This window comes from Canis aureus, chromosome 21 (genome assembly GCF_053574225.1).
Source record: "Canis aureus isolate CA01 chromosome 21, VMU_Caureus_v.1.0, whole genome shotgun sequence".
NCBI lineage: Eukaryota > Metazoa > Chordata > Mammalia > Carnivora > Canidae > Canis > Canis aureus.
In genome coordinates, this window is record NC_135631.1 from 18,358,108 (window position 1) to 18,385,640 (window position 27,533).

The following is a 27,533-nucleotide window of genomic DNA, read 5'->3' on the forward strand; positions in this document are numbered from 1 at the left end:
TGCAGTGAAACACAAAATCTCTTTATTGGTTGGGTTTCAGGTGGGTTTAGGGAGATACGGGAGTGAGGAGAGGACAGGCTAAATGCCTTTTTCTTATTAACTCTACCTGCTGTATCATGTGTACTTTTCTTAACCTTACATCATATATATATATATATATATGTTTAATGTACCTCTAAGGCAGCTAACAGAGAAAAAGATAATCTTTATAAGCCTAATGAGCAGAATACATTTGTGGAACACTAAGGAAATGGCCACATAAAGGAAGAGGAATAAATCATAATGCCCAGAAAATATTACCCTCCCTGTAAAATTTATTAAGGCTCTACTACTCCATGTACTAGGAATTCCAGGAGAAACCATCTGGGGCAACATGGAGCTGTTGAATCAGTGTCACAAAGATCCCAGAAGTGTGGGGGGCTAAATTATGTGGGGCCACCAAGGGGCTGCTTAATACTGATAAATCTAAAGAAGCCCATCTGTGATTTGTGTGCAGGGACCAGAGTGGTCTGACTGACCAATCATGCTGCTTCCCCAAGGTCCAGATAGTGCCATTCCTTTACAGATGGTTACAATTACAGTTTATTCTTTCTCTCTTGTCCTTCCAGGCCCAGGCCCATCTAACACTGTCTTGTGTTCAGGGCTGCTTCACAGAGGCGTGCAGTGCCACTGGTTCCAGTCGCAGGGCATGCGGAGGAAATGCAGACGGTAGGACATCTTCTGCATAATTTTGTGACTCTTGTCTGTGTGAGAATACAGGGGGAAGCTGAGTTTCTCCAGAGCCTGGACCTGGGAATAGATGACGTGAGAGACAAGGCCTTGGCCCTGGTATTCAGGCAGGGTACCAGCCATCCGCAGCTCGCCCGTCTGGTCCATCAGGCTCCAGGACACAGGGGTCCCCTCGGGCCCCAGCAGGCAGAAGGTGGGGAAGGTTTGGATGCAGCGTTCGATGAATCTCTGGCTCCTCTCATTGCCACCGAAATGCCAGAATTTATTTACGAAGGTAGCGTGGGTAACATCCAGGGAGGAGAGTTTAAACATCTCTTGGTTGCTATGGGGGGTCCAGGAGAAAAGCAACATCGTGAGTATGGTGGTTTGTATTTGTTCTTACCTTTCTTGTCCTGAGAGATAAAAGTAGGCAAGGGAAATAGCAGATGCAAAGTCCCTGAATATAGGTGAGCTTGCCATGATAGAGGGACAGAAAAAGGCCACTGTTGTAGTGAGTGAACAGGAAGGACAGGATAGGTCAAAGAAGCTGGCAGAGGCTTGACATATTCCAGATGAGAAGGGAAATGGTGAAGTATTTTAAGCAGAGTAGGAACTTGGTCTGAATTACATTAAAAAAAAAAAAAAAGAATACTCTGGCTGTTTTGAAGAATACTGATTGTAGGTGGGCCAGAGTGGAAGCAGGGAGAGAAAACAGGAGGCTACGACAGCAGTGGGAGTTGTGAGTAGTGCACAGTGACTCGTATCAAACTCACATGGGCTTCGGTTTGCCACCACCGGGTGCTAACTTCTTTACATCCAGCAGGGAAGGAACCAGTTTCTTTATTGTATTAGCCAAGAAAAAGAGAAAGCACTGTGTTTGCTTGACTTGGAAGGATTTAGTCGCTGCAAGATTTTGCATCACTTCATTCAGGCTGGGCTGTGAACCTAGGTGGGATTGTAAAGAGAGACAGTGTTGTTGTTTTTTTTAATTTAAATTCCATTTGACAACATATAGTATAACACCCACTGCTCATCCCATCAAGTGCCCTCCTTAGTGCCCGTCACCCAGTTACCCCAACCCCCTGCCCACCTTCCCTTCTGCAACTCCCTGCCCACCTCTCCTTCTGCAACCCCCTACCCCAAACCCCTGCCCTTCTCCCCTTTGTGTGTTTCCCAGAGTTAGGAGTCACTCTGGTTCGTCTTCCTCTCGAATTTTTTCCCCACTCAGCTTCCCTCCTTTCCTTTATAATCCCTTTCCTATTCCTTATATCATACATATGAGTGAGACCATAGGATGATTGTCCTTCTCTGATTGACTTATTTCACTCAGCATAATACCCTGCAGTTCCATCCACGTAGAAGCAAATGGTGGGTATTCATCCTTCCTGATGGCTGAGTAATATTCCATTGTATACATATAGATCACATCTTCTTTATCCATTCATCTGTCGAAGGACATCATGGGTCCTTCCACAGTTTGGCTATTTTGGACATTGGTGCTATGAACATTGGGGTATAGGTGTCCTAGCATTTCACAACATCAGTATCTTTGGGGTAAATCCCCAGTAGTGCAATTGCTGGGTCGTAGGATAGATCTATTTTTAATTTCTTGAGGAACCTCCACACTGTTTTCCAGAGTGGCTGCACCAGTTCACATTCCCACTGGCAGTGCAAGAGGGTTCCCCTTTCTCCACATCTTTTCCAACATTTGTTGTTTCCTGTCTTGTTCATTTTTCCCATTCTCACTGGTGTGAGGTAGTATCTCATTGTGGTTTTGATCTGTATTTCCCTGATGGCAAGTGATGTAGACCATTTTTCATGTGCTTGTTGGTCACATGTATGTCTTCTTTGGAAAAAAGTCTGTTCATGTCTTCTGTCCATTTCATGACTGGATTGTTTGTTTCTTGGGTGTTGAGTTTGATAAATGCGAGACAGTGATTTAAATACATTCTATAGAGAAGCTCTACGGTGGAGTAAGAAGTTTCTGGAATTTAGAGAGAACCTATGTTCTGGGCTCAGTGCTGCTGTGTAATCAGAGTCATGTAGTCAGGATTTGTGCAATTTTCCATGTTTTACATGAGCAAAAATGAGCCCAGAAATTCATGAAGCCATTAGTGGCAAAACAAGACTGGAACCAAGTTTTCTGGGCTTCATAATAATGTAGTTTTGATAATGAAAGGAGAGGAGTTTTTTTTTTAAAGTAGTAGGTCCCCCCAAAAATAGTAGCCAATATCCATTGTGTGCTTAGCATGTCCTCAGTGTAGTAGATTGTTGCAGTGATGACCTACATTCATTCGCATCTCCTTGTACCCATTTCCTGGAGTAGTCCTCTCCTGCACTGCATCTAACCTTGACCATATGATTTGCTTTTACCAGTGGGAAAGAATAAATTTGATTCATGGAAAAATTTAAAAGTGCTTGAACACTGGGGCTTCCCCTCTCCTTATGATCTCAATGAACTTGAAACCAATACATATGAATAGGCCTAGGCTAGCCTGCTGAGGTCATGTGCTCCTGACGTGCCATCAACATAGCAGCCAACACTGACACCTAGAACTATCATTCAGACATGTGACTGAGGCCATGCTGCAGCAGTTGGCCCATAGTCCACACACCAACTGCCTGCAATTGCATGAGTAAACCCAAGTGAGACCAGCAGAACTGCTCTGCAGAGCCCAGCCCAAACTGTTGATCCACAGAATTATGAAGTTTGCTATGTAGCAAAAGTTAACTGACCCATCCAGGTATTGTAGTAAGAAATTCCTATTCAAGGCTTCATTTAATCTTTTCGATGCCCCTGTGTTTGAGGACCTATTACTATCTTCATTTTTGTGTATGAAAGTCATGGTCTCAGAGAGCATAAGTTATGTGGCTAGAATCACATACCAAGTAACAGGAAGATGCCATCCTAGGGAGTATGACTCTAGGTGACATGTTCATGACCATGACAATTGTCCTTCCTGATCTGGGATGTGCTTTATGGCACAAGTTGTCATTCTTACTCCAGGAATGGAAGGCCCTAGGGGAACTCTGCTTTGGTACCCAGTCACTTGAAGGGATCCTGGATGTGTCTGCAAAATATGCCATGCATCCTTGGCTATCAAGAAATTATATTATAGTTCCCATTCTTTGCAAGCTTTAAGGGTATTTTTTTTCTTCTTTTATGGGTGAGTTAAAAATTTGGCAGCAGGCTGAGGCTCTGAGCTAACGGGGTAAGAGATATAGGGAAAATTGTTCAGGACGGAGAAGTGAGTCTAGACACATCCCATTTCTCTTACTTTGGATCTGCAAATGCTGTTTCCAATTGATGACTTCTGGTGAGCCAAGGAATTCCTGACAGTTCTTGAGGTCTTTGGAGTAGATTTGGTAGGTATTGGTGTAGTGATCAAAATCATCTATCATCTCCTATTGTCATTGGGAAAAGGGGAAAAACAAATTCTTTATATTTCATGATTGCAATACTTTTTTCTAAATTCCACTGTACTCTGAGTTTTTTTAAAATTGAAGTAAAGCTGACATACAATGCTACATTAGTTTCAAGTGCACAACATAATGATTCAACAAGCCTATGCTTTATGCTATGCTCACAAGTATAGCTACTGTCTCTCACCATACAATGCTTTTACGCCACCACTGACTATTCCCTACCCTATACTTTTTATCCCCATGACTTATTCATGCCCTAACAGGAAGCTTGTAGCTCCCACTCCCCTTTACTCATTTTACCCATCCCTCTACCCTCTTCCCCTTTGGCAACCATCAGTTTGTTCTCTGTCTTTATGGATCTGTTTCTGATTTTTTTGTTTATCGTTTGTTTTTTAGATTCCAGATATGAGGCAAATCATATGGTATTTGTCTTTCTCTGTCTGACTTAATTTCACTGAGTATTATACCCTCTAGGTCCATCCATGTTATCACAAATGGCAAGATCTCATTTTTTCTGGCTAATACTCCACACTTAGTAAATCTTTTTAAAATTTATTCTTCTCTTGATGGATACTTGGGTTGTTTCCACATCTTGGCTATTATAAATGTGGCTACTATAAACATAGGGGTTCATACATCTTTTCAAATTTATGTTTTCATTTTCTTAGGGTAAATATCTAGTAGTGCAATTATTGGATCATATGGTATTTCTATTTTTAGTTTTTTGAGGAATGTCCTTGCTGTTTTCCACAGTGGCTGCACAAATGTACATTCCCACCAACAGTGCATGAAGGTCCTTTTTCTCTACATCCTCACCAACACTTGTTATTTCTTGTCTTTTTCATGTAGCCGTTCCTACAGCTATAAGGTGATATCTCATTGTGGTTTTGATTTGTGTTTGCCTGAAAATGAGTGATACTGAGTATTTTTCATGTGTCTGTAGGTCATGCATATGTCTTCTTTGGGTAAATATCTATTCAGGTCCTCTGCCAATTTTTAAATTGGGTTGTTTTTTGGTGTTGAGTCATGTAAGTTCTTTATGTATTTTGGATATTAAGCCTTTATGGTGAAAAACTGAGAACCTTTCCTCTAAGGTCAGGAAGAAGACAAGGATGTCCACTCTTGCCAATTTCTTTTCTAAAGATTTACTTATTTATTTCAGAGAGAGAGAGAAAGAGCAAGAGGGGCAGAGGGAGAGGGAGGGAGAATCTCAAGCAGACTCTGCACGGAGGGCTGAGCCAGACACAGGGCTGGATCCTATGACAATGGAATCACAACCTGAGCTGAAACCAAAAATTAGACACTTAATGGACTGTGCCACCACAACTCAGGAACCCCCATTCTTGCCACTTTTATGCAACATAGTACTAGAAGTCTTAAACACAGCAATCCAACAAGAAAAGGAAATAAATTGTATCCAAATTCATAAAGAAGTTAAATTGCCACTGTTTGCAGATGACATGATACTATAGAAAACCCTAATACTTCACTCAAAAACTTTTATTTTTTTTTAATTTATTTTTTATTGGTGTTCAATTTACTAACATACAGAATAACCCCCAGTGCCCGTCACCCATTCACTCCCACCCCCCGCCCTCCTCCCCTTCTACCACCCCTAGTTCGTTTCCCAGAGTTAGCAGTCTTTACGTTCTGTCTCCCTTTCTGATCTTTCCCACACATTTCTTCCCCCTTCCCTTATATTCCTTTTCACTATTATTTATATTCCCCAAATGAATGAGAACATATAATGTTTGTCCTTCTCTGACTGGCTTACTTCACTCAGCATAATACCCTCCAGTTCCATCCACGTTGAAGCAAATGGTGGGTATTTGTCATTTCTAATAGCTGAGTAATATTCCATTGTATACATAAACCACATCTTCTTCATCCATTCATCTTTCGTTGGACACCGAGGCTCCTTCCACAGTTTGGCTATCGTGGCCATTGCTGCTATAAACATCGGGGTGCAGGTGTCCCGGCGTTTCATTGCATTTGTATCTTTGGGGTAAATCCCCAACAGTGCAATTGCTGGGTCGTAGGGCAGGTCTATTTTTAACTGTTTGAGGAACCTCCACACAGTTTTCCAGAGTGGCTGCACCAGTTCACATTCCCACCAACAGTGTATGAGGGTTCCCTTTGCTCCGCATCCTCTCCAACATTTGTTGTTTCCTGCCTTGTTAATTTTCCCCATTCTCACTGGTGTTTGACAAAATACAGCATCCATTCCTGATCAAAACTCTTCAGAGTGTAGGGATAGAGGGAACATTCCTCGACATCTTAAAAGCCATCTATGAAAAGCCCACAGCAAATATCATTCTCAATGGGGAAGCACTGGGAGCCTTTCCCCTAAGATCAGGAACAAGACAGGGATGTCCACTCTCACCACTGCTGTTCAACATAGTACTAGAAGTCCTAGCCTCAGCAATCAGGCAACAAAAAGACATTAAAGGCATTCAAATTGGCAAAGAAGAAGTCAAACTCTCCCTCTTCGCCGATGACATGATACTCTACATAGAAAACCCAAAAGTCTCCACCCCAAGATTGCTAGAACTCATACAGCAATTCGGTAGTGTGGCAGGATACAAAATCAATGACCAGAAATCAGTGGCATTTCTATACACTAACAATGAGAATGAAGAAAGAGAAATTAAGGAGTCAATCCCATTTACAATTGCACCCAAAAGCATAAGATACCTAGGAATAAACCTCACCAAAGATGTAAAGGATCTATACCCTCAAAACTATAGAACACTTCTGAAAGAAATTGAGGAAGACACAGAGATGGAAAAATATTCCATGCTCATGGATTGGCAGAATTAATATTGTGAAAATGTCAATGTTACCCAGGGCAATATACACGTTTAATGCAATCCCTATCAAAATACCATGGACTTTCTTCAGAGAGTTAGAACAAATTATTTTAAGATTTGTGTGGAATCAGAAAAGACCCCGAATAGCCAAGGGAATTTTAAAAAAGAAAACCATATCTGGGGGCATCACAATGCCAGATTTCAGGTTGTACTACAAAGCTGTGGTCATCAAGACAGTGTGGTACTGGCACAAAAACAGACACATAGATCAGTGGAACAGAATAGAGAATCCAGAAGTGGACCCTGAACTTTATGGGCAACTAATATTCGATAAAGGAGGAAAGACTATCCATTGGAAGAAAGACAGTCTCTTCAATAAATGGTGCTGGGAAAACTGGACATCCACATGCAGAAGAATGAAACTAGACCACTCTCTTTCACCATACACAAAGATAAACTCAAAATGGATGAAAGACCTAAATGTGAGACAAGATTCCATCAAAATCCTAGAGAAGAACACAGGCAACACCCTTTTTGAACTCGGCCACAGTAACTTCTTGCAAGATACATCCACGAAGGCAAAAGAAACAAAAGCAAAAATGAACTATTGGGACTTCATCAAGATAAGAAGCTTTTGCACAGCAAAGGATACAGTCAACAAAACTCAAAGACAACCTACAGAATGGGAGAAGATATTTGCAAATGACATATCAGATAAAGGGCTAGTTTCCAAGATCTATAAAGAACTTATTAAACTCAACACCAAAGAAACAAACAATCCAATCATGAAATGGGCAAAAGACATGAACAGAAATCTCACAGAGGAAGACATAGACATGGCCAACGTGCACATGAGAAAATGCTCTGCATCACTTGCCATCAGGGAAACACTCAAAAACTTTTAAAAGTAAAAATGAATTATAGTTGCAGAATACAAAATTAATACACAGAAATTGGTTGTGTTTCTATACACTTATAATGAAGTAATAGAAAAATTAAGAAAATTCCATTTACAATTGCATCTGCAAGAATATGATACCTAGGAATAAACTTAACCTAGGAAACTGTGGAAGACCTGTACTCTGAAAACTACAAAACACTGATAAAAGAAATTGAAGATGACACAAGCAAAGGATAGGAGACTCCATGCTCATGCAATGGAAGAATTAATACTGTCAATGTCCATTCTACCCAAAGCACAGATTTCCATACTACAGATCCCAAAGTACAGATTCAGTGCAACCTCAATCAAAATATCAACAGAATTTTTCACAGAACTAGAACAAATAACACTAAAATTTGTATGGACCCACAAGACACCCCAGATAACAAAAGCAATCTTGAGAAAGAAAAATAAGGATGGAGATATCACAATTCCAGATTTCAGAATATATTACAAAGCTTTCATAATCAAACAATATGGTATTGGCACAAAAATAAATACACAGATCAATGAAACAGGGTAGAGAACCAGAAATAAATTCCTGCTTATACTACCTATTATTCTATGACATACAAAGCAGGAAAGAATATCCAGTGGAAAAAAGACAGTCTCGTCAATAAATGATGTCGGGAAAACTGGAGAGCTACATGGAAAAGAATGAAACTAGACCACTTTCTTACACTACATACAAAATACACTCAAAGGGCAGCCCGGGTGGCTCAGCGATTTAGTGCCGCCTTCCGTCCAGGGCATGATCCTGGAGACCTGGGATCAAGTTCCATGTTGGGCTTCCTGCATGGAGCCTGCTTCTCCCTCTGCCTGTGTCTCTGCCTCTCTCTCTCTCTCTCTCTCTGTGTGTGTCTCTCATGAATAAATAAATAAAATCTTTAATAAAAAAAAACAAAAAACCCCCCAAAATACACTCAAAATGTACTAAGGACCAAAATGTGAGATATATTGTGATATTTTTAAGTAATAAACTGTTGGTATTTTTTATTGGTGCATTCCAGTTATTCCTAAATCATTTAAATAATGAGATCAAGAGAAGAGAGTCAAGTATTCAATTATGATGGAAATTGCATAACGGTACTATTATCTACCCACGTACTGCATTAACATTTCAAATCAAAAAGGAATTATTGGAAAGCATTCTTCTATACTTCTGTTATTCTCAATAGGAAGAAGAGAAAAACAAATAATAAGGAAAAGCATCTATTGCAAGAATGAATTTTACTGCAGTTCAAATACTTGGAGAACACACATCTATGAATGTCCCAGCATTAAATCTGGTTATAACTAATTCTGGATTAAAATCTCCATCTATACTTAATGAAACCAAAGAAGATGAAAAATTAGAAATCCTTTCTAAAACATTATATGGTCTCATTCATTTGGGGAATATAAAAATTAGTGAAAGGGAATAAAGGGAAAGGAGAGAAAATGAGTGAAAATATCAGTGAGGGTGACAAAACACGAGAGACACCTAACTCTGGGAAATGAACAAGGGGTGGTGGAAGGGGAGGTGGGCGAGGGGTTGGGGTGACTGGGGGATGGGCACTGAGGGGGGCACTTGGCAGGATGAGCACTGAGTGTTATGCTATATGTTGGCAAATTGAACTCCAATAAAAAAAAAATTTAAAAAACAAAACAATGCTAGAATTCAACAAAATGTAGTTCCAAAAAGAAAGAAATCGGGATCCCTGGGTGGCGCAGCGGTTTGGCGCCTGCCTTTGGCCCAGGGCGCGATCCTGGAGACCCGGGATCGAATCCCACGTCAGGCTCCCGGTGCATGGAGCCTGCTTCTCCCTCTGCCTGTGTCTCTGCCTCTCTCTCTCTCCCTCTGTGACTGTCATAAATAAATAAAAAAAAAAAATAAAAATAAAAAACAAAAAGAAAGAAACCACTTATTTAGGAAGGTCCTCTCAAATGATTAAAAAACAGATGAGAATATTATTGTTTTAAATTTGCTTTCTATTTTTTATTTTTTAATTATTATTAAATTTTTTTAACTTAAATTCAATTTGGTTAACATGTAGTGTATTATTAGTTTCAGAGGTAGAATTTATTGATTCATCAGTTGCATATAACACCCAGTGCTCATTACATCAAGTGCCCTCCTTAATGCCCATCACCCAGTTACCTGTCCCCCCACTCATTTCCCCTCCAGCAACCCTCAGTTTGTTTCCTAGAGTTAAGAGTCTCTTATGATTTGCCCGCTCTTTGTTTATTAAGATTTATTTATTTATTCATGAGAGACACAGGCAGAAGGAGAAGCAGGCTCCCCGCAGGGAGCCTGATAAAGGACTCCATCCGGATCCCAGGATCATGCCCTGAGCTGAATGCAGGTGTTCAACCACTGAGCCACCTAGACATTCCCCACCCCCACCCCCGTTCTTTGTTTTTATCTTATTTTTTTCTTTCCATTCTCCTATGCTCATCTTTTTCATTTCTTAAATTACACATATGAGTGAAGTCATATGGTATTTGTCTTTCTCTGACTGAAATATTTCTTTGACTTTCTCTTACTCACTTAATATAGGACCCTCTAGCTCTATCTACATCATTGCAAATGGCAAGATTTCATTTTTTGATGGCTGAGTAATATTCATATATATATACATATACCACATCTTCTTTATCCATTCATGTCAATGGACATTTGGGCTCCTCCCACAGTTTGGCTATTGTGGACATTGCTGCTAGAAACATTGGGGTGCAGGTGCCCCATCAAATCACTATGTTTGTATCCTTTGGATAAATACCTAGTAGTGCAATTGCTGAGTAATAAGGTAGCTCTATTTTTAACTTTTTGAGGATCCTCCATACTGTTTTCCAGAGTGGCTGCACCAGCTTGCATTCCCAACAGTCTGTGAGGGTTCCCCTTTCTCTGCATTCTCACCAACATCTGTCATTTCCTGAGTTGTTCATTTTAGCCATTCTGACCAATGTGAGGTGATATCTTATTGTGGTTTTGATTTGTATTTCCCTGATGCTGAGTGATATTGAGAATTTTTTCATGTGTCTATTGGCCATTTGTATGTCTTCTTTGGAGAAATGTCTGTTCATGTCTTCTGCCCATTTCTTAACTGGATTCTTTGGGTTTGGGTGTTGAGTTTAATAAATTCTTTATAGATTTTGGATACTACCCCATTATCTGATGTGTCATTTGCAAATATCTCCTCCCATTCTGTAGGTTGCCTTTTAGTTTTGTTGATTGTTTCCTTTGCTGTGCAGAAGATTTTTATCCTGATGAAGTCCTGATAGTTCATTTTTGCTTTTGTTACCTGGGCCTTTGGAGTTGTGTCTAGAAAGAACTTCCTGCAGCTTAGGTCAAAGAGGTTGCTGCCTATGTTCTCCTCTAGAATTTTGATGTATTCCTGTCTCACAATTAGGTCTTTCATCCATTTTGAATTTATTTTTGTGTATGGTATAAGAAAGTGGTCCAGTTTCATTCTTCTGCATGTGGCTACCAAATTGTCCCAACACCATTTTTTAAAGAGACCATCTTTCTTCCATCAGATATTCTTTCCTGCTTTGCTGAAGATGAGTTGACCACTGAGTTCTATCCATTTCTGGGTTCCTCTGTTGCATTGAAATATGTCTCTGTTTTTGTGCCAGCGTCAAACTGTCTTGATGATTACAGCTATGTAATAGAGCCTGAAGTCCAGAATTGTGATGCCACCAGTTTTCGTTTTCTTTTTCAACATTCCTTTGGCTATTGGAGGTCTTTTCTGGTTCCACACAAATTTTGATTATTTATTCCAGGAGTCTTGTTTTTTGTTGGTGTTTTTTTTTAATCCATTATGATACCCTATGTCTTTTAATTGGAGCATTTAGTTCACTCATATTAAGAATAATTATTCAAAGATATGAATTTTGTGACCTTGTATTACCTATAAAGTCTCTGTTCCTTTCTAGTCTTTGTTACTTTTGGTCTCTCTGTGCTCAAAGGGTTCCCTGAAATATTCCTTGTGGGGTGGGTTAGTGTTTACAAATTCTCTTAGTTTTTGTTTGTCTTGGAAACTCTTTCTCTCTCCTTCTATTCTGAATGGCAGCCTTGCTGGATGAAATTTTCTTGGCTGCATATTTTTCCTATTTACATGTTGACTACATCATGCCAGTCTGCTCTGGCCAGCCAAGTCTCTGTGGACAGGTCTGCTGCCAGCTTTATGTGCTTACGCTTGTAGCTTAAGGGCCTTTTGTCCTGATCGGCTTTCAGGATTTTCTCTTTATTTTTGTAATTTGCAAGTTCCACTATAATATGTCAAGATGTTGACCTATGTTTGTTGATTTTTGAGAGGAGTTCTCTGTGCCTCTTAGACTTGAATGCCTGTTTCCTTTCCCAGATTAGGAAAATTCTCAACTCTAATTTGTTCAAATAAAACTTCTGACCCTTTTCCCCACTCTTCTTCTTCTGAGATTCTTATATTATGGATTTTTATTTTACTGTATGGAATTGCTGAGTTCCCTAAGTCTACCTTCATGATCTTATAGTTTTCTTTCCCTACTTCCCCCTCTTTTCAGCTTTATTTTCCATCATTTCATCTTCTTTATCACTGATTCTTTCTTCTGCTTCATTCATAATCATTTTTGTGGCCATCCACTTGGGACTGTAATAGCAGTTTTAATTTTGGCCCGACTAGATTTTAGTTCTTTTATCTCTATAGTAAGGGATTATCTAGTGTCTTCTATGCTTTTTTCAAGTCCAGCTAGTGTCTTTATAATTGTACTTTTAAATTCTAGTTAATGGGTGCCTGGATGGCTCAGGAGTTGAGCATTTGCCTTTGGCTTAGGGTGTGATCCCAGATTCCTGGGATCGAGTCCTGCATCAAGCTCCTTGCACGGAGCCTGCTTCTCCTCCCTCTGCCTGTGTCTCTGCCTCTTTTTCTGCATCTCTCATGAATAAATAAAAAAATCTTTTAAAAAATTCTAGTTCAGATATCTTACTTATATTTGAATTGATTAAATTGCTGGCCGTATTAATTACCTCCTGTTCTTTCTTTTGAGTTGGATTTTTCTGTCTTATCATTTTGTCCAGAAAAAAAAAGAAAGAAAACAACAACAACAAAACCCCCTAGATCTTGTGTGTGTTTCGGTCCTCTTGTTCAAAGAAACTAGATACCAAAAGAAAGAAGAAAGAAAGAAAGAAAGAAAGAAAGAAAGAAAGAAAGAAAGAAAGAAAGAAAGAATCTGCATGTATATATATATGTATATATATATATAATACAATTCAATGAAAGAAAAAAATGAAAAAATACATATAATGTATATATAAAAATTTAAAAAGAATTGAGAAATAAGAAAATAACTGGAAAAATAATGCTAAAAGACTAAAGACTAAAAATACAAAGAATGCTATATACTGCTGAAGCTTTGCAGCCCTCTATCAGTGAACTGATCAGTGAACATGGTGCAAATGAGTTGTATGTGCTGGTCCCCTGGGGGAGGCACCTGTTGTGCTGATTCTGAGGTGGACTTGTCCCAGTAGAAATGTACCTCCAGTGTGCAGAGGCATGGCTCGATGTAGGCAGCTCCAGACTCCACTAACTGGCACTGTTTTGCTCCCTGAAGGCTTTCAGCACGGGCAGGGTTGGGATGAAAATGGTGGCAACCTCCTCTCTAGCCCTGCAGCTGAAAATTCTCACCCCCCACTCTTCAATGAGCCCTTAGAGAAATGCGATCAATCACTCTTGTCTCCCTGGTTTCTGTCAGAACTCTGTGTTCACCCTATATATGTCCAAGCATTTTTATGTTAGGTTTCTGTCAGAACTCTGTGTTCACCCTGTATATGTCCAAGCATTTTTATCTTAGGCAACAGAACTGAGATAAAATTTTGGAGTTTCGAAACTCCAAAATTGTAAGGACTCCCATGGTAGGGACCCATGCTGTCCTCCCAGGGAGGGTCTCAACCCACTCTGCCTTTTGCTGGACCCCTTCCCAAGAAGGGGAAGGGACCATGCAGTGGTTCACCATTTATAGCAACACAGAGCAGAAAGCCAGCATCTAGATTCTCTGTTCTCAGCTGCCTTTCCTGTCCCTACACCTGTGAACTATGCCACACTTAGGCACCATCCTTTCTTTTTTGACCCAGGAGACTAAAAGTTCCAGTTCTGTACTCCATGGCTTATACTACTTTGTGGTAGTCTCCTTAAGCAGGATCCCTCCCTGACTCCGTATCCTCACCTATATCACCCCAGGTTTAAGTGTCTGTACCTCTTATCTTCCAAACAGCAATTGCTTTTCTACTTGTGGACTTGCAGCATTTGTTTTTTCAGATCTCTGACTGGTTTCTTAGGTGTTCAGAATGATTTGATCACTATCTAGTTGTATTCGAGGGACAAGACAAACTTAGGGTCCCCTTATTCCTCCGTCTTCTTAACTCCTTACAATAGATAAGATTATGAGGAGGAAGGAGGGACGGGAAAATATTACCACAATTCAGTGCAGAATTAGAAAGCTTCTTTAAAAAATAATTGGACATTCATTTGGGGAATATAAATAATAGTGAAAGGGAATAGAAGGGAAGGGAGAAGAAATGTGTGGAAAATATCAGAAAGGGAGACACAACATAAAGACTCCTAACTCTGGGAAACGAACTAGGGGTGGTGGAAGGGGAGGAGGGCGGGGGGTGGGAGTGAATGGGTGATGGGCACTGAGGGGGGCACTTGACGGGATGAGCACTGGGTGTTATTCTGTATGTTGGCAAATTGAACACCAATAAAAAATAAATTTATTATTAAAAAAATTAAATAAAAAATAAAAATAATTGGAAAATGTTGCCCCAAAATACACTGACAGTTCAGCAAGGATACCCACTAACACACTGTTCCTTATGATCACATATAACATAAAAGATCAAATAATTTCATTTCAGTTCAGTTTTTATTACTAATACAAATTTCTTTACATATTGTTTAATTTCGTGGTCTCAAATAACTTTATTTCTATGAAAGATATAATATTTATATTTTTATAAATTTATAATTTTACTGAGTGTTTAAAAGTAAGCTTAGGAATTTTTGTCTGAAATGTATTAACTGTTTAGTTTCACTAGTTTTTACATGTTTTCCCAAAATGTGGGCACTTGAGTGGCACAGTTGGTTATGTGTCCAACTCTTGGTTTTAACTCAGGTCATGATCTCAGGGTTGTGAGATGCAGCCCCACATCAGGCTCCATGCTCAGTGTGGAGTCTGCTTGGGATTCTCTCCATCTCGCTCTGCTCCTCCTCCCACTTAAGCTTTCTCTCTCTTTCTCTCTCTAAAATAAAAATAAATAAATCTTTAAATGTTTCCCCCAAATGCATATGGAGATTATAATTTTATAAATTTACTTTTTATAATTGTCCTAGCTCATCGTGCTGTCTCACACCTTCCTATCTTTGCCCTTGGTGTTTTCTCTGATGGAATGGCCTCTTTTTTGTCAGCTTAATAATATTTACAAAACTTGTACAAAATCCAGCACAGATGAGATCTCTCATCAGGAAGTGTCTCTGACCTTATCCGGTAACCTCCATCTCTAACCTCCATAGTTTAATCGACTTTCACCTGGGCTATTTCTGTATTGTACATCTGTTTCTGCACACTTCACACTGTGTTGTTTTATTTGCTAATTTTTTCTTCCAGCTCCTTGAGGAGAGGACTTGCTCACTATCACACAATTCATTTCTATATCCCCTGGGGCTGCCACACTGCTAGGCACATGGCAGGCGCACAGTAAATATGAGCATAGAAACATACTCATTCCACATTTGACACCTTACCTCCTCCTGAGGGCGGATAACCACTGTTGTAAAATCAGGCCACTTGTCCACTAGAGCCTTTAGTTTGAATGGGTTTCCTTGGTTCATGTGGAAGACAGTCCCATAAACCTGCAGCATCCCAGTAAGGGAGAGAGGGTCAGCTTGTTAGGAAGTATAGTTAAGTGCCTTGTTTGATCAGGACAAGGACTATTTCTATGAAATTATGGAATTTGGTGTTGGAATAGGGTCAAATAGGGCATCTAGGTGAAACAATATCCATGTACTACCTTTTTTTTTAACCTCAAATGAGAAGATCTCTTTCTCCCCATCCAATATGAATCACACATGCGTAGAGTGAAATGTTTGGACAGATAGCATTTGATGATTTTAAGAATACCACTTTTCATTTTAGGATTTAAAATGATCTCTTCCAAGACTTTCTTCTATTCATACACACAGAGATACACAATTTTACAAAAATAAAATGATCTGATACATGGTGTTTTTTCCCACTGAATATATTGTGGGCATAATTCTATGTTCATAAACAGGAAAATTTTCAATTATTTTATAATGGGTGCATAGGATTCCATTGTATGGATATATCAGTTTGATTTATTTGCCAATGGTCACTTTAGCCATTTCCAACTTTTCATTTTGACAAATAATTCTTCATGGAACATGCCTGCACAGAAACCTTTGCATGGGAACCTGATATTTTCTTAGGATATCCAGAAGAGTAGTTGCTGGTTCAAGGGTTATGCAACATGTTTAAAACTCCTTAACATAAGTGACCACATTATTCTCTGGAAAGATTAACTTCCACCAACAAGCAGAGACTACAACATAGTGCTCAAGAGAATGGGCTGGGAGATTCTGAGACTTGGAGTCCCTGGTGGATTCTCACCCTCATTGTTGTTGAGAGAGAGAGGAGGGGGAGCGAATGAATGAGACCTAGCCTGGGCATTGCATTTTTATGGCATGGGGATGGGGGAGTGCAGCAGTGGATACCAGCATGGGCTTTGTGGCACATGTAAACATGAAGCCTCTGCAGATAACAGCATGGAAACATGCCAATGACCCAAGGTCAAAAAGATGGTTAGAGAGGACATGATGGTTAATCTCTTACCTGGCAAGTGTTCCTTTTGAGAGAACAATTTAAACATTAATATGCAGTCTCAGCCAACTTTAGAAGAAACATGCCAATGACCCAAGGTCAAAAGGATGATATATACTTGAATAATTTCCACCATGGATAGATGATGGGCAAAGACTATACCAGGATCTTTCTCCCTGCTCTCCATCCCACATAAATAATTGTTAGATCAGGGAGAAAGAGAAGGGGGAAAAACCTCAGTTAAGAGTGCCTATGTGGCTAAGTCAGTTAAGTGTCCAACTCTTGGTTTCAGCTCAGGTCATAGGATCAATCTCTGCATTGGGCTCTGCACTCAGCGGGGTGTCTGTTTCTTTCCATCACCCTCTCCCCTCTGGTCCTGCCCCTGCTTTGCACATGTATGTGCTTTCTCTCTAAAATAAACAAATAAATCTTTTAAAAAAATTCTCAGTTGACTGAGTTTATCTAAATTTATTTTGTTTTCAACCATGAGGGAAGTCTTGATATAGAAGTTCAGTATAGTTTGGCAAAATACATTTGCATTTGGGGCCTGTAAAATTGATTTACACTACAATATTATCCATTATGAGATCTGAAAACATGTAGAACTGTTATTCTTTGTTATTTCCATGGCCTAATTAATTAAAAAATTTTTTTTCTTTTTTCTTGTTGAACTCAGAACATTACCAGGCAACTACTGTAAGTTGACTCAACTGGAGTTGACACAAGCACTAAAATGTATTTAATATCTAACACTTAGAGAAATGGCTAGACTTTTTCTCAACATTTAATATCTAACACTTAGAGAAATGGCTAGACTTTTTCTCAACAGAGACTCAAGTAAGTTTTGAATTTTAGGCTATACATCCATTAAAAGTACCCAGCATACAAATATTCTAGATTTCAATTAGGGGAAAATGTATATCTTTAATATGCAACCAAAGAAGGAGAATGCTAATTGTTCATGAAAATTGAGGCACTTATCCTACCACAGAAATATTCCAAGAAAGGACACTTGGGGATATGTTAATAATTTTCTCAAAATATTTGGGGTCCAATTAACATAAGGGGTAAAGGGAAATTTAAATGACAAAATTCTACACAAAAGCACGAAGAAAAACTTGTGCCCTGAAGAACTTACGAAATAGCTACTTACCATAAAAATATCTTAGTTAACTGTTCACAGAGCATCTAACTGATGTTACCTCCTTCCCCAGAATTTATTGTCTTCCTGCAAGGTTGCCTGGATCTCAAGGATTACCAAATGAAAGGAGTTAAATATTAGGTTAATAGAGACTAATGTTAGTGAGAATCTACCAAAGTGCGTGACTTTGGTTTTGGATCACAGTTGACCCTTGAACAACATGGAGATTAGGAGCACTGATTCCTTGCACAGAGGAAAATCTGTATGTTACTTTTGATTCCCCCCAAACTTAACCATGAATAGCCTACAATGACCAGAAGAAGGCCTTACTGCTGATATAAACAGTTGATTAAGATGTACTTTGTGTATTATATACTGTGTTGTTATTAGAGAGAATAAAATCTTATTAATAAAATTACAAGGAAGAGAAAATACATTTACAGTAGTGTACTATAATTACTGAAAAAAATCCATGTATGAGTGAAACTACAGGGGATCCCTGGGTGGCTCAGCGGTTTAGCCCCTGTCTTCCACTCAGGGTATGATCCTGGAGTCCCAGGATCAAGTCCCGCATCAGGCTCCCTGCATGGAGCCTGCTTCTCCCTCTGCCTGTGTCTCTGCCTCTCTCTCTCTCTCTCTCTCTCTCTCTCTCTCTGTCTCTCATGAATAAATATATAAAAATCTAAAAAACAAAAAGTGAACCTACATTGTTCAAGGGTCAGTTGTGGCTCAAAGTCATTTTTTTAGTAGTAATTAAAGAATAGGGCAGTTGTTTCCTTAATCTGTTTCTAATAATCGAAAATTAAGCCATGTGATCACCAAATAAAATAATGCTAATATTTTTCTCCTTTATAGTCAAAGAAGGGAGTAACAGACCTGTGAGGGAGTGCAGGAGGCAAATGCATTTATCTTATCTAAAATGTATGCATGTGGTGTACCTGGGTGGCTCAGTTGGTTAAGCGTCTGCTTCCAGCTCAGGTCATGATCTTGCGGTCCTGGGATTGAGCCCAATGCTGGGCTCCCTGCTCAGTGGGGAGACTGTTTCTCCCTCTCTCTCTCTGCCCTCCTCACCCCATCCTGCTCATGTGCTTGCTCTCTCCCTCTCTTTCAAATGAATCAATAAATAAATCTTTTAAAAATTAAAATAGAATGTATAAATCTTACATGAGTGCCCTATAAAACAGTAAAAATCTAACTTCTATGTCTGCAGAAATGTTTTTTTTTTTTTTTCAGGGAAAAACATCTGTCTTCTAAACACACATACACACACACAAAGACACATGGTTGTGTTTTGGTTCCACTGGAGGGGAACATAGCTCTTTGGTTGCTAAAGAAAAACACAGGCAAGTACCCAAACCTGTCATTAGAGTTGCTCTTGCACAGTTCTGGATGCAGGTATTTATGTGTACATCTTATTTAATCCTGAGATTTCTGACCAATTGTACTAAGTTAAGGGAGATACTGGGAGTCAGCCACAAAATAGCCTGATACACAGCAAGCTCAGAGACACTGGGAAGTTTAAGTCAAAATAGGAATTGACATCTTATGAATTTTAGAGAGGACATGATGGTTAATCTCTTACCTGGCAAGTATTCTTTTCGAGAGAAAAATTTAAACAGTAATATGCAGTCTCAGCCAACTTTGGAAGAAAATTCTGGATAAAAATCCAATGTTATCACAGAATATTTTTTTGGAAAGGACCAAGGGCACACTTTTTGAATCACAGAGCACAGAGCAAAAGGCACTTAGGTCCCACACATACCCATGTTCATAACATAGCACCGAAGTTATTATTTATGTGATATCAGGTAAATTACCTAATTCAACTCTTTTCATCAGTGACACAAGCATAGTAGCAAATATCTTGTAGAGAGGTCATGCAAACTCAGTGAGAGAAAACACCACTAGCACCTGCTACAGACCAAGTGCTAATAAGTGTTAGTCTCTTTCCTTGTTTTATAGGAAGTTTCTATCCCTCACTCCTCCCAGAATTTTCCACTGTCACCTTTAAAGATTCAGGAAGGCTCTTCCTCAGGGATTTCTCCAGGGTCTGCAGCATCTGGGCACCTTGCAGTAGCATATTGTGGAAGATACTTTAGCCTAGAGGGAGAACCAAGAAACAGGGGGGAATGAGAGGCTGAAGGAGAGTCTGAACAGGAGTAACAAGTTCTCTTCAGAGATGTGACCTTCGCTAACTCCAAGGAAGGACGCGACTGGTACAAAGTGGGGGCTGGGGTGGGGGAGGCACTTTCTACATCTTTTCATTCATTCATTTTCTTTCTTTTTTTTAACGATTTTAAATTTTATTTACTCATGAGAGATACAGAGCGAGAGAGAGAGGCAGAGACACAGGCAGAGGGAGAAGCAGGCTCCATGCAGGGAGCCCGATGCGGGACTCGATCCCGGATCTCCAGGATCACGCCGTGGGCTGCAGGCGGCGCTAAACCGCTGCGCCACCGGGGCTGCCCTTTTCATTCATTTTCTTACAACATAAGGTAGTATATATTCCAGATACCAGTTTCAATTTAGATTAACAAGCGCATTTTTAAGTATTTATAACATTTCTACTGAATTCAATTTCTACTGAAATGCATTTGCCATTAGTGATTCCGCCGACTCTTACCAGTAAAAATGCTATGTAACATTGGGTCAGTGACTTACTTTTTCTGTGCCTTGGTTTCCTCTGTTAACTTCAAAAGTAAAACTGCCAGTTATTTTACCATCGACAATAGCTTATTTGAGAATATCAGGGAATTATAATCTGGGATAAGGAAGCTATGAAAGAATGTAAGCAAGTTTGGAGAATAAAGGAGAGGAGGACTCAGAAGGAAGACAGGAGATGGGAAGTCTGTTCTAAATAAAAAACCCATTGGAGGAAAGGAGGCATTACCTAAGTTTAGGGGATTCTCATTGGCTGAGCGCGACCCTTTCTCATTGGCTGGGCTGTTGCCAAGGGGAGGAGGAAACCTTTCCTTCTGCTTCCCGGTAAGGTAGAGCATAGAGAGCGCTCAGGTTCTGTTGGGTCAGGTGAGTGCAACAAAGAGTGGTATGGCCAGAGGCCCCTCTGCTGGCTTCCTGACTCCATTCTGAAGGATTCCTTTTACTGATTTTTCAGGACCTCAAAGGTAGATGGGATAATAGCACTATTTATAGAATTTTTGTGGAGATTAGATGAGTTAATACATTAAATGACTCAATAAGTGCTTAGGAGAGTACCTGTCATAGAATAAAGCCCTGAAAACGATATTTTATTACTGCTAGCCCTCCTCCTCTTTCTTTTCTTCCTTCCCATCCTTTTCTTGTCCCATCCTTTTCTTCCTCCTCCTCCTTCTCCCCACCTGAGTTAAAGTGCTGTGTATTGTGTGCTATTTTGCTGCAGTCTTTTTAATGTGGGCATTTGGATGTGGACTAAAATATAAATGATAAACCTTTTTTGAAAAATTTCCAGGCTATATTCCAAACTGGTATTTTCACCCTGTTTTTAAGCCTTACTCCATCTCGAAGCCTCACACTTGCACCCGTGGTGGATATTGTACAGATTACTAGTTAGAGTAAATTATATATATAGTTGATTCACTGCATGAAATTGTGATGACCAGAACATTCTATGAAATCCCAACCACTCAGAAAAGGAGAAAAGAGGTGGTGTTACAGTGTTCTATTTTGGAACTATGATCTTTGGAGGAGTACAAAGTCACTTCTAAGAGAAGGCACTGAAGAAGTGTTCTGAGATGTTGTGATTAAATTGGCTGCATGTGAGATGCCATGTTCCAGGTCAGAACTGGGTAATTTTGTGACTTTAGAATAGCAGGGAGGAGGACTTTGCTCCTGGACAAGCTAGGGTAACAGGACCTGGACTTATCCCTCTCACCCCAAAAAAGACAAACTAAACAGCAAATGAAACATCATCTGAAACATCATCGTGACAGCAAATGAAACATCATCTGAAACATCATCGTGACAGCAAATGAAACATCTGACATTGCCAGATCTATGGTCAAAGTGTTTTTGCGGTTGCAATAGTGCCTCTCCTCTGTTGCAATAGTATCTCCCACCTCTTTACAACACTTGTAAATAAGGCTTCTCCTTGCCTAAAGAAAAAAAATGGGTAGATGCAGAGATGTTGGAATCAGCAGGCAAGGACATTAAATAGCTATAATAATATTGTTCCTCGTGTTTAAGAAGATAGAGGAGCACATGATCATGATGAGAAGAAAAAGGGGAGACATAAAATAGATGCATGGAACTTATAGAAATGAAAACATACAGCATTTAAAATGAAAAATACATGAGATGTAATTAGCAGTAGATTAGACATTGCAAAAGAAAAGATCAGTGAACTCAAAGATGGAGCAATTGAAACTATTCATAATAGAATCAGACTTCCTATTGCTAATATCACCATTTCTCCCCTAAATTGATCTATAGTTTCAAATTAGCCATAAAACATCCCACGTTTTATTTGTAGAAAGTCACAGATTCTAAAATTTACGTGACTTCAAGGTTTACTAGAAAGTGACTATAATCATTACAATGGGGTCTTGGCATAAAGATAGACAAATAATCCAATGGAATAGAATAGAGAGCCTAGAAATAGGCATTTGTGGTCAATTAATTGATTTGCAACCAGGATGTCCATACAAATGGAGACAAGATAGTCCTTTCGACAAATGGTGCTGATTTTTTTTTTAAACAATCAAGGTGACTTCTTGATAGATTTAGTAGTTGTAAATTTCAAAATGTAGATGTTAGAAGGAAGTCGTTGTCTGTACTTAATTTTCCCTCTGCCACTTCCTGCTCCCCAATCATTTATTTTAAAAAGTTCCACATTCCACTTTGGGTGTTTTAGGAATTTAAGAAAAAAAAAAAAAGCAGCCCTTAAAATATAACAATTTCACAGAACAACAGCACCAGGCAAGGTCATTCTGTGGCCATGATGGAAGAAAATAAAAAAGAGACCATTTCACAATCACGTTTGAGCATGGACAAAACAAGAAGGCAGCATTATCTGCAAACATGGCCAAATACTCCTCTCCCCAGGTAACAAGGGGCTGCTACTTCTCTACCCCTGTTCTTTCTTCCTGCTTTAAGTACAAAAGTCTTCCATAGAAGTCTTCTGACAGTGTCCAAGCAGAGCAAACCCATGCTTTCTTGAACCCTTCCCCAAAACTCCTGTCAGGTCCCTCCTGACTTGTTACTAAGATGCACCACATTTCCTTAGGTGTGCTCTCTCTCTCTCGTTGCAACAGACAATAAATCTGACTTTGCTGGCTTACAGGTGTTCCACATAGTCCTTGACTAGAAGTTATTGACACTTAACTACTTAGCTCTGAGGTGTTTTTCCTACTGGATTGCTCTCTGTTCTCTTTGACTTCCCAGAACTCAGGTACTTCTTTTCAGCTTAGGTCCTCAGGACTAATGATGCTTCAGGGCGGTCATGAAAGATTTGGATTTGTAGAAATGGAACCAATATGAATTTGTTTCTATGGAAAAAACTTACCTAGGTTACAAAGATTCCACTGCACTTTTGGCTCCTGCTGCTCTAACCAGTTGGGCGATATGCAGACTGGTGAATGTTCCTGGTTTTTCTAGGTGCGTGTCCTGTCTCCTTCCCAAGTCATCATCAATCATTTGAAGAAAACAAAAGGATGAAATAGCATCATGTCAAAAAAACCATGTACATACCTTAATTTAAAAAATATTTTAAAATGCTAACCATCATCTGAGCTTTCAGTGAGTCATAATCTTTTTTGCCGGTGGGGGGTCTTGCCTCAATGCTGATGGCTGCTGACTGACCAGGCTGGTAGCTACTGAAGGTTGGAGTAGCAATTTCTTAAAATAAGACAACAGTGAAGTTTGTCACAGCGATTGACCACTTTCACAAACAATGTCTCTGTAGCATGTGATGCTGTTTGATAGCATTTTACCCACAGTGGAACTTCTTTCAAAATTGGAGTCAGTCTTTCAAACCCCGCCTCTGTTCCAGCAATGAAGATATTTAGAATATTCTAAATTCTTTGTTGTCATCTCAACAATCTTCACAGTATATTCACCAGGAGTAAATTTCACCTGAAGAAATCACTTTCTTTGCTCATTCATAAGCAACTCCTCATCCATTGAAGTCTTATCATGAGATTGCAGTAATTCAGCCACAACCTCAGGCTCCACTTTAAAATCTGGTTCTCTTGCTATTTCCACCACATCTGCAATTACTTCCTCTACTGAAGTCTAGAACCCCTCAAAGTCCTCCATGAGGGTTGGAAACAACTTCTTCCAAACCCCTGTCAATGTTGATATTAGATCTCTTCACATGAACCACAAATGTTCTTAGTGGCTGGAATGGTGAGTCCTTCTCAGAAGTTTTTCAATTTACTCAGATCCATCAGAGCAATTTCTTTCTGTGGGAGCTATTGCCTTATGAATTTTATTTCTTAAATAATAATGAGACTTAAAAGTCAGAATTAGTTCCTGGCCCGTGGGCTGCAGGATGGATGTTGTGCTAGCAGGAATGAAAACAACATTAATCGTGTCCATCTCCATCGGAGCTCTTGGGGAAGTAGGTGTACTGTCAACGAGCAGTAATATTTTGAAAGGAATCTTCTTTTCTGGTCTCAACAGTGGCATAAAATATTCAGTAAACCATGTTGTGAACAGATGTGCTGTCATCTGGGCTGTGTTGTTCCATTTATAGAGCACAGGCAGATTTACCATAATTCTTTTTTTTTAATCTTTTTTTAAATTTTTATTTATGATAGGCACACAGTGAGAGAGAGAGAGAGGCAGAGACATAGGCAGAGGGAGAAGCAGGCTCCATGCACCGGGAGCCCGACGTGGGATTTGATCCCAGGTCTCCAGGATCGCGCCCTGGGCCAAAAGCAGGCGCTAAACCACTGCGCCACCCAGGGATCCCAAATTTACCATAATTCTTAATGGCCCTAGGATTTTCAGAATGTAAATGAACATTGACTTTAACTCAAAGTCACCTGCTACATTAACTCCTATCCTAACAGGAGATTCAGACTGTCCTTTGAGGCTTTGAAGCCAGGAATTGACTTCTCTCTAGCTATGAAAGCCAAGATGGCATCTTCTTTCAATAGAAAGCTATTTCATTAGTGAAAGGGAATAAAGGGGAAAGGAGAAAAAATAAGTGGGAAATATCAGAAAGGGAGACAGAACATGAAAGACTCCTAACTCTGGGAAACAAACTAGGGGTGATGGAAGGGGAGGTGGGCGGGGGGTGGGGGTGACTGGGTGACAGGCACTGAGGTGGGCACTTGACGGGATGAGCACTGGGTGTTATTCTATATGTTGGCAAATTGAACACCAATAAAAAATAAATTTATAAAAATAAAAAAAATTAAAAAATCCAGGATAAAAAAATAAAATAAAAAGAAGGCTATTTCATCTATATTGAAAATCTGTTGTTTAGTGAGGCCACCTTCATTAATATCTCAGCTAGATCTTGTGGATAACTTGCGGCAGCTTCTCTATCAGCACTTGCTGCTTCACTTCGCACTTTGATGTTATGAAGACAGCTTCTTCCCTCAAACCTCATTAACCAACCTTTCCTAGCTTCAGACTTTTTATTCTGCAGCTTCTTCACCTCTCTGAACCTTCATAAAATTGAAGAGAAGCCTTGCTCTGGGTGTGGCTTTGGCTTAAGGGAATGCGGTAGCTGTTTATTCTTCTCTCCAGACAACTAACATTTTATGTATCAGCAGCGAGGCTGTTTTGTTTTCTCATTACTCATGTGTTCCCTGAGTAGCACTTTAATTTCCTTCAAGAGCTTTTCCTTTGCATTCACAGCTTGGCTAACTCTTTGCTGTAAGAGGCCTAGCTTTCAGCCTGTCTTGGCTTTTGGCCTGCCTTCCTCACTAAATCATTTCTAGCTTTTGATTCACCGTGAGAGATGTATTACTTCCTTCCACTTGAACACTTAGAGGTCGTTGTATGGTTATGAACTGTCCTAATTTCAATATTGTTGTGTCTCAGGGAATAGGAGGGCCCAAGGAGAAGGAGAGAGGCAGTGGAAGGGCTGTCAGAACACACCCAACATTTAGTGATGAAGTTCATAATCTTATACGGGCACAGTTCATGGCATCCCAAGTACAAATGATCACTGATCACAGAGCACCCTAACAAATATAATAACAATGAAGAAGTTTTAAATGCTGCAAGAATTAGCAAAATGTGACACAGAAACACAAAGGGAGCAAATGCTGTTGGAAAAAGCTGCCCATAGACTTGTTTGATATGGGGTCACCCCAAATCTTCAATTTGAAAAAGCACCATATTTGCAAAGCACAACAAAGCGAAGTTCATTCAAGCAAGGTATGCTTATTCATCTACTTATTTCTTTTCTGACTTTAAATACATGAACCTTCTTATGAGTCACATGCAGGGAAAAAACTGCCTCCCTTGTAATATAACCAGAAGGGTTAAATATGATAATATGTGCAGTCTCCACATATTAAGGGCTCCATTCACTCCCTACTTCCATAAAAGTGTCCAAATCCCTCCTAGTTCATTTATTAGTTCAGATCAGAGACCTGCAAGAATTTTTCATATTACCTAACAAGTTACCATTCACAGAATAAGTGCCAGATATATGTTTCTTAAGTTATTCTTTTTCCTTAGGTATCTTTGCCATCATATCCTGATCATAACCCAGTATGGCCATTTAAATTTGTCCCGTTTAAGTGGAGATGATGTTACAAAGCAATGATTTGTGTGTGTGTGTGTGTGTGTGTGTGTGTGTGTGTATGAGTTCCCCCACCTGGAAAGCACTCACCACACCAATCCTTGCAGGTGTCCCCAGGAACAAATGAAGAGGAGCAGACTTTTGGAGATGAAATTTCCCTCTGATGCTGTCAGTTCGGTAGGGTCTTGCAGACTGTGGTTAGGTTTGTCTCCTGCACTGAGGTTCATATTGTGAACCTTGCATATAAGCAAAAAAATCTGGGTGTCAGCTCTTTTGAAATCCAACCCTTCTTCTCTGGTACTCACATTAAGGAAGCTAGCTCTGCAAGGTTGAGAGCCTGGCAGTGTGCCACCTAAGCTACTTTTTCTAAAACACCAGTTTACTCTTTGCCCTCAGCAGCCTTCCCATGATTCTGCAATCTAAAGCTGTGTGATACCAGAAGACCAGGTCTCAGAAGAAGGGGCATGTTGTATAAGCCACACTTTTTACCTCTTTTTCCCATTCTCAAGTGCCTGCAATAAAAGCGAGGTGATAGGGAAGATAGGGATGAGGTCTGATTTGCAGAATCTGGTCTCTTTTCTTTTTTTCTTTTATTTATGATAGTCACAGAGAGAGAGAGAGGCAGAGACACAGGCAGAGGGACAGGCAGAGGGAGAAGCAGGCTCCATGCACCGGGAGCCCGATGTGGGACTCGATCTCGGGTCTCCGGGATCGCGCCCTGGGCCAAAGGCAGGCGCCAAACCGCTGCGCCACCCAGGGATCCCTCTGGTCTCTTTTCTTACACATACACAGAACAGAAAATATTTGCGTGGAGTGACTAAAGCCATTAGGATCCTTCTTTTTTTATATATATAAGGGTGTGCTTATGCAATCTTCTTTATTACCCATTTCTTTTTATATATATATAAATTTATTTTTTATTGGTGTTCAATTTGCCAACATATAGAA

General features: G+C 39.7%; 1 protein-coding gene and 1 long non-coding RNA gene across 15 annotated transcripts in view; one reads left to right on the top strand and one right to left on the bottom strand.

The window, feature by feature from the left end:
- GLYAT (glycine-N-acyltransferase) lies at nucleotides 1–26,834 on the bottom strand. Of its 12 annotated transcripts, none has more exons than XM_077863386.1 (7): nucleotides 26,676–26,834; nucleotides 23,385–23,492; nucleotides 19,890–19,984; nucleotides 15,648–15,755; nucleotides 3,987–4,113; nucleotides 1,482–1,653; nucleotides 1–1,051 (listed from the first exon to the last, which is right to left on the bottom strand). In XM_077863386.1, the coding sequence occupies exons 3-7, from the start codon at nucleotides 19,962–19,964 to the stop codon at nucleotides 649–651; spliced, it is 885 nt and encodes a 294-aa protein (XP_077719512.1). In that variant the 5' UTR covers nucleotides 19,965–19,984; nucleotides 23,385–23,492; nucleotides 26,676–26,834; the 3' UTR covers nucleotides 1–648. The 12 variants fall into 12 exon arrangements, with proteins under 12 accessions (XP_077719512.1, XP_077719514.1, XP_077719516.1 ...); XM_077863388.1 differs by having other exon boundaries at nucleotides 23,385–23,485; nucleotides 26,676–26,827; XM_077863390.1 differs by having other exon boundaries at nucleotides 23,385–23,489; nucleotides 26,676–26,813.
- LOC144292688 (uncharacterized) overlaps nucleotides 20,854–27,533 on the top strand; it is a 51,074-nt gene continuing 44,394 nt past the window's right edge. For 2 of the 3 annotated variants that reach the window (XR_013360037.1, XR_013360038.1), the window contains exon 1: nucleotides 20,879–21,009. This is a non-coding gene — a long non-coding RNA (uncharacterized LOC144292688). Of the gene's footprint in view, nucleotides 21,010–27,533 lie in introns of all 3 variants that reach the window. The other variant, XR_013360039.1, reaches the window with a different exon arrangement.

Excerpts from the sequence above, each read along its gene's own strand:
- GLYAT (XM_077863385.1), bottom strand. The coding sequence starts at position 19,964 with ATGCTACTGCAAGGTGCCCAGATGCTGCAGACCCTGGAGAAATCCCTG. Across the intron at positions 4,114-15,647 it reads TTATCCGCCCTCAGGAGGAG|GAGATGATAGATGATTTTGA; the intron begins GTAAGGTGTCAA and ends CAATGACAATAG. Across the intron at positions 1,052-1,481 it reads GGTGGCAAACCGAAGCCCAT|CAACCAAGAGATGTTTAAAC; the intron begins GTGAGTTTGATA and ends GACCCCCCATAG.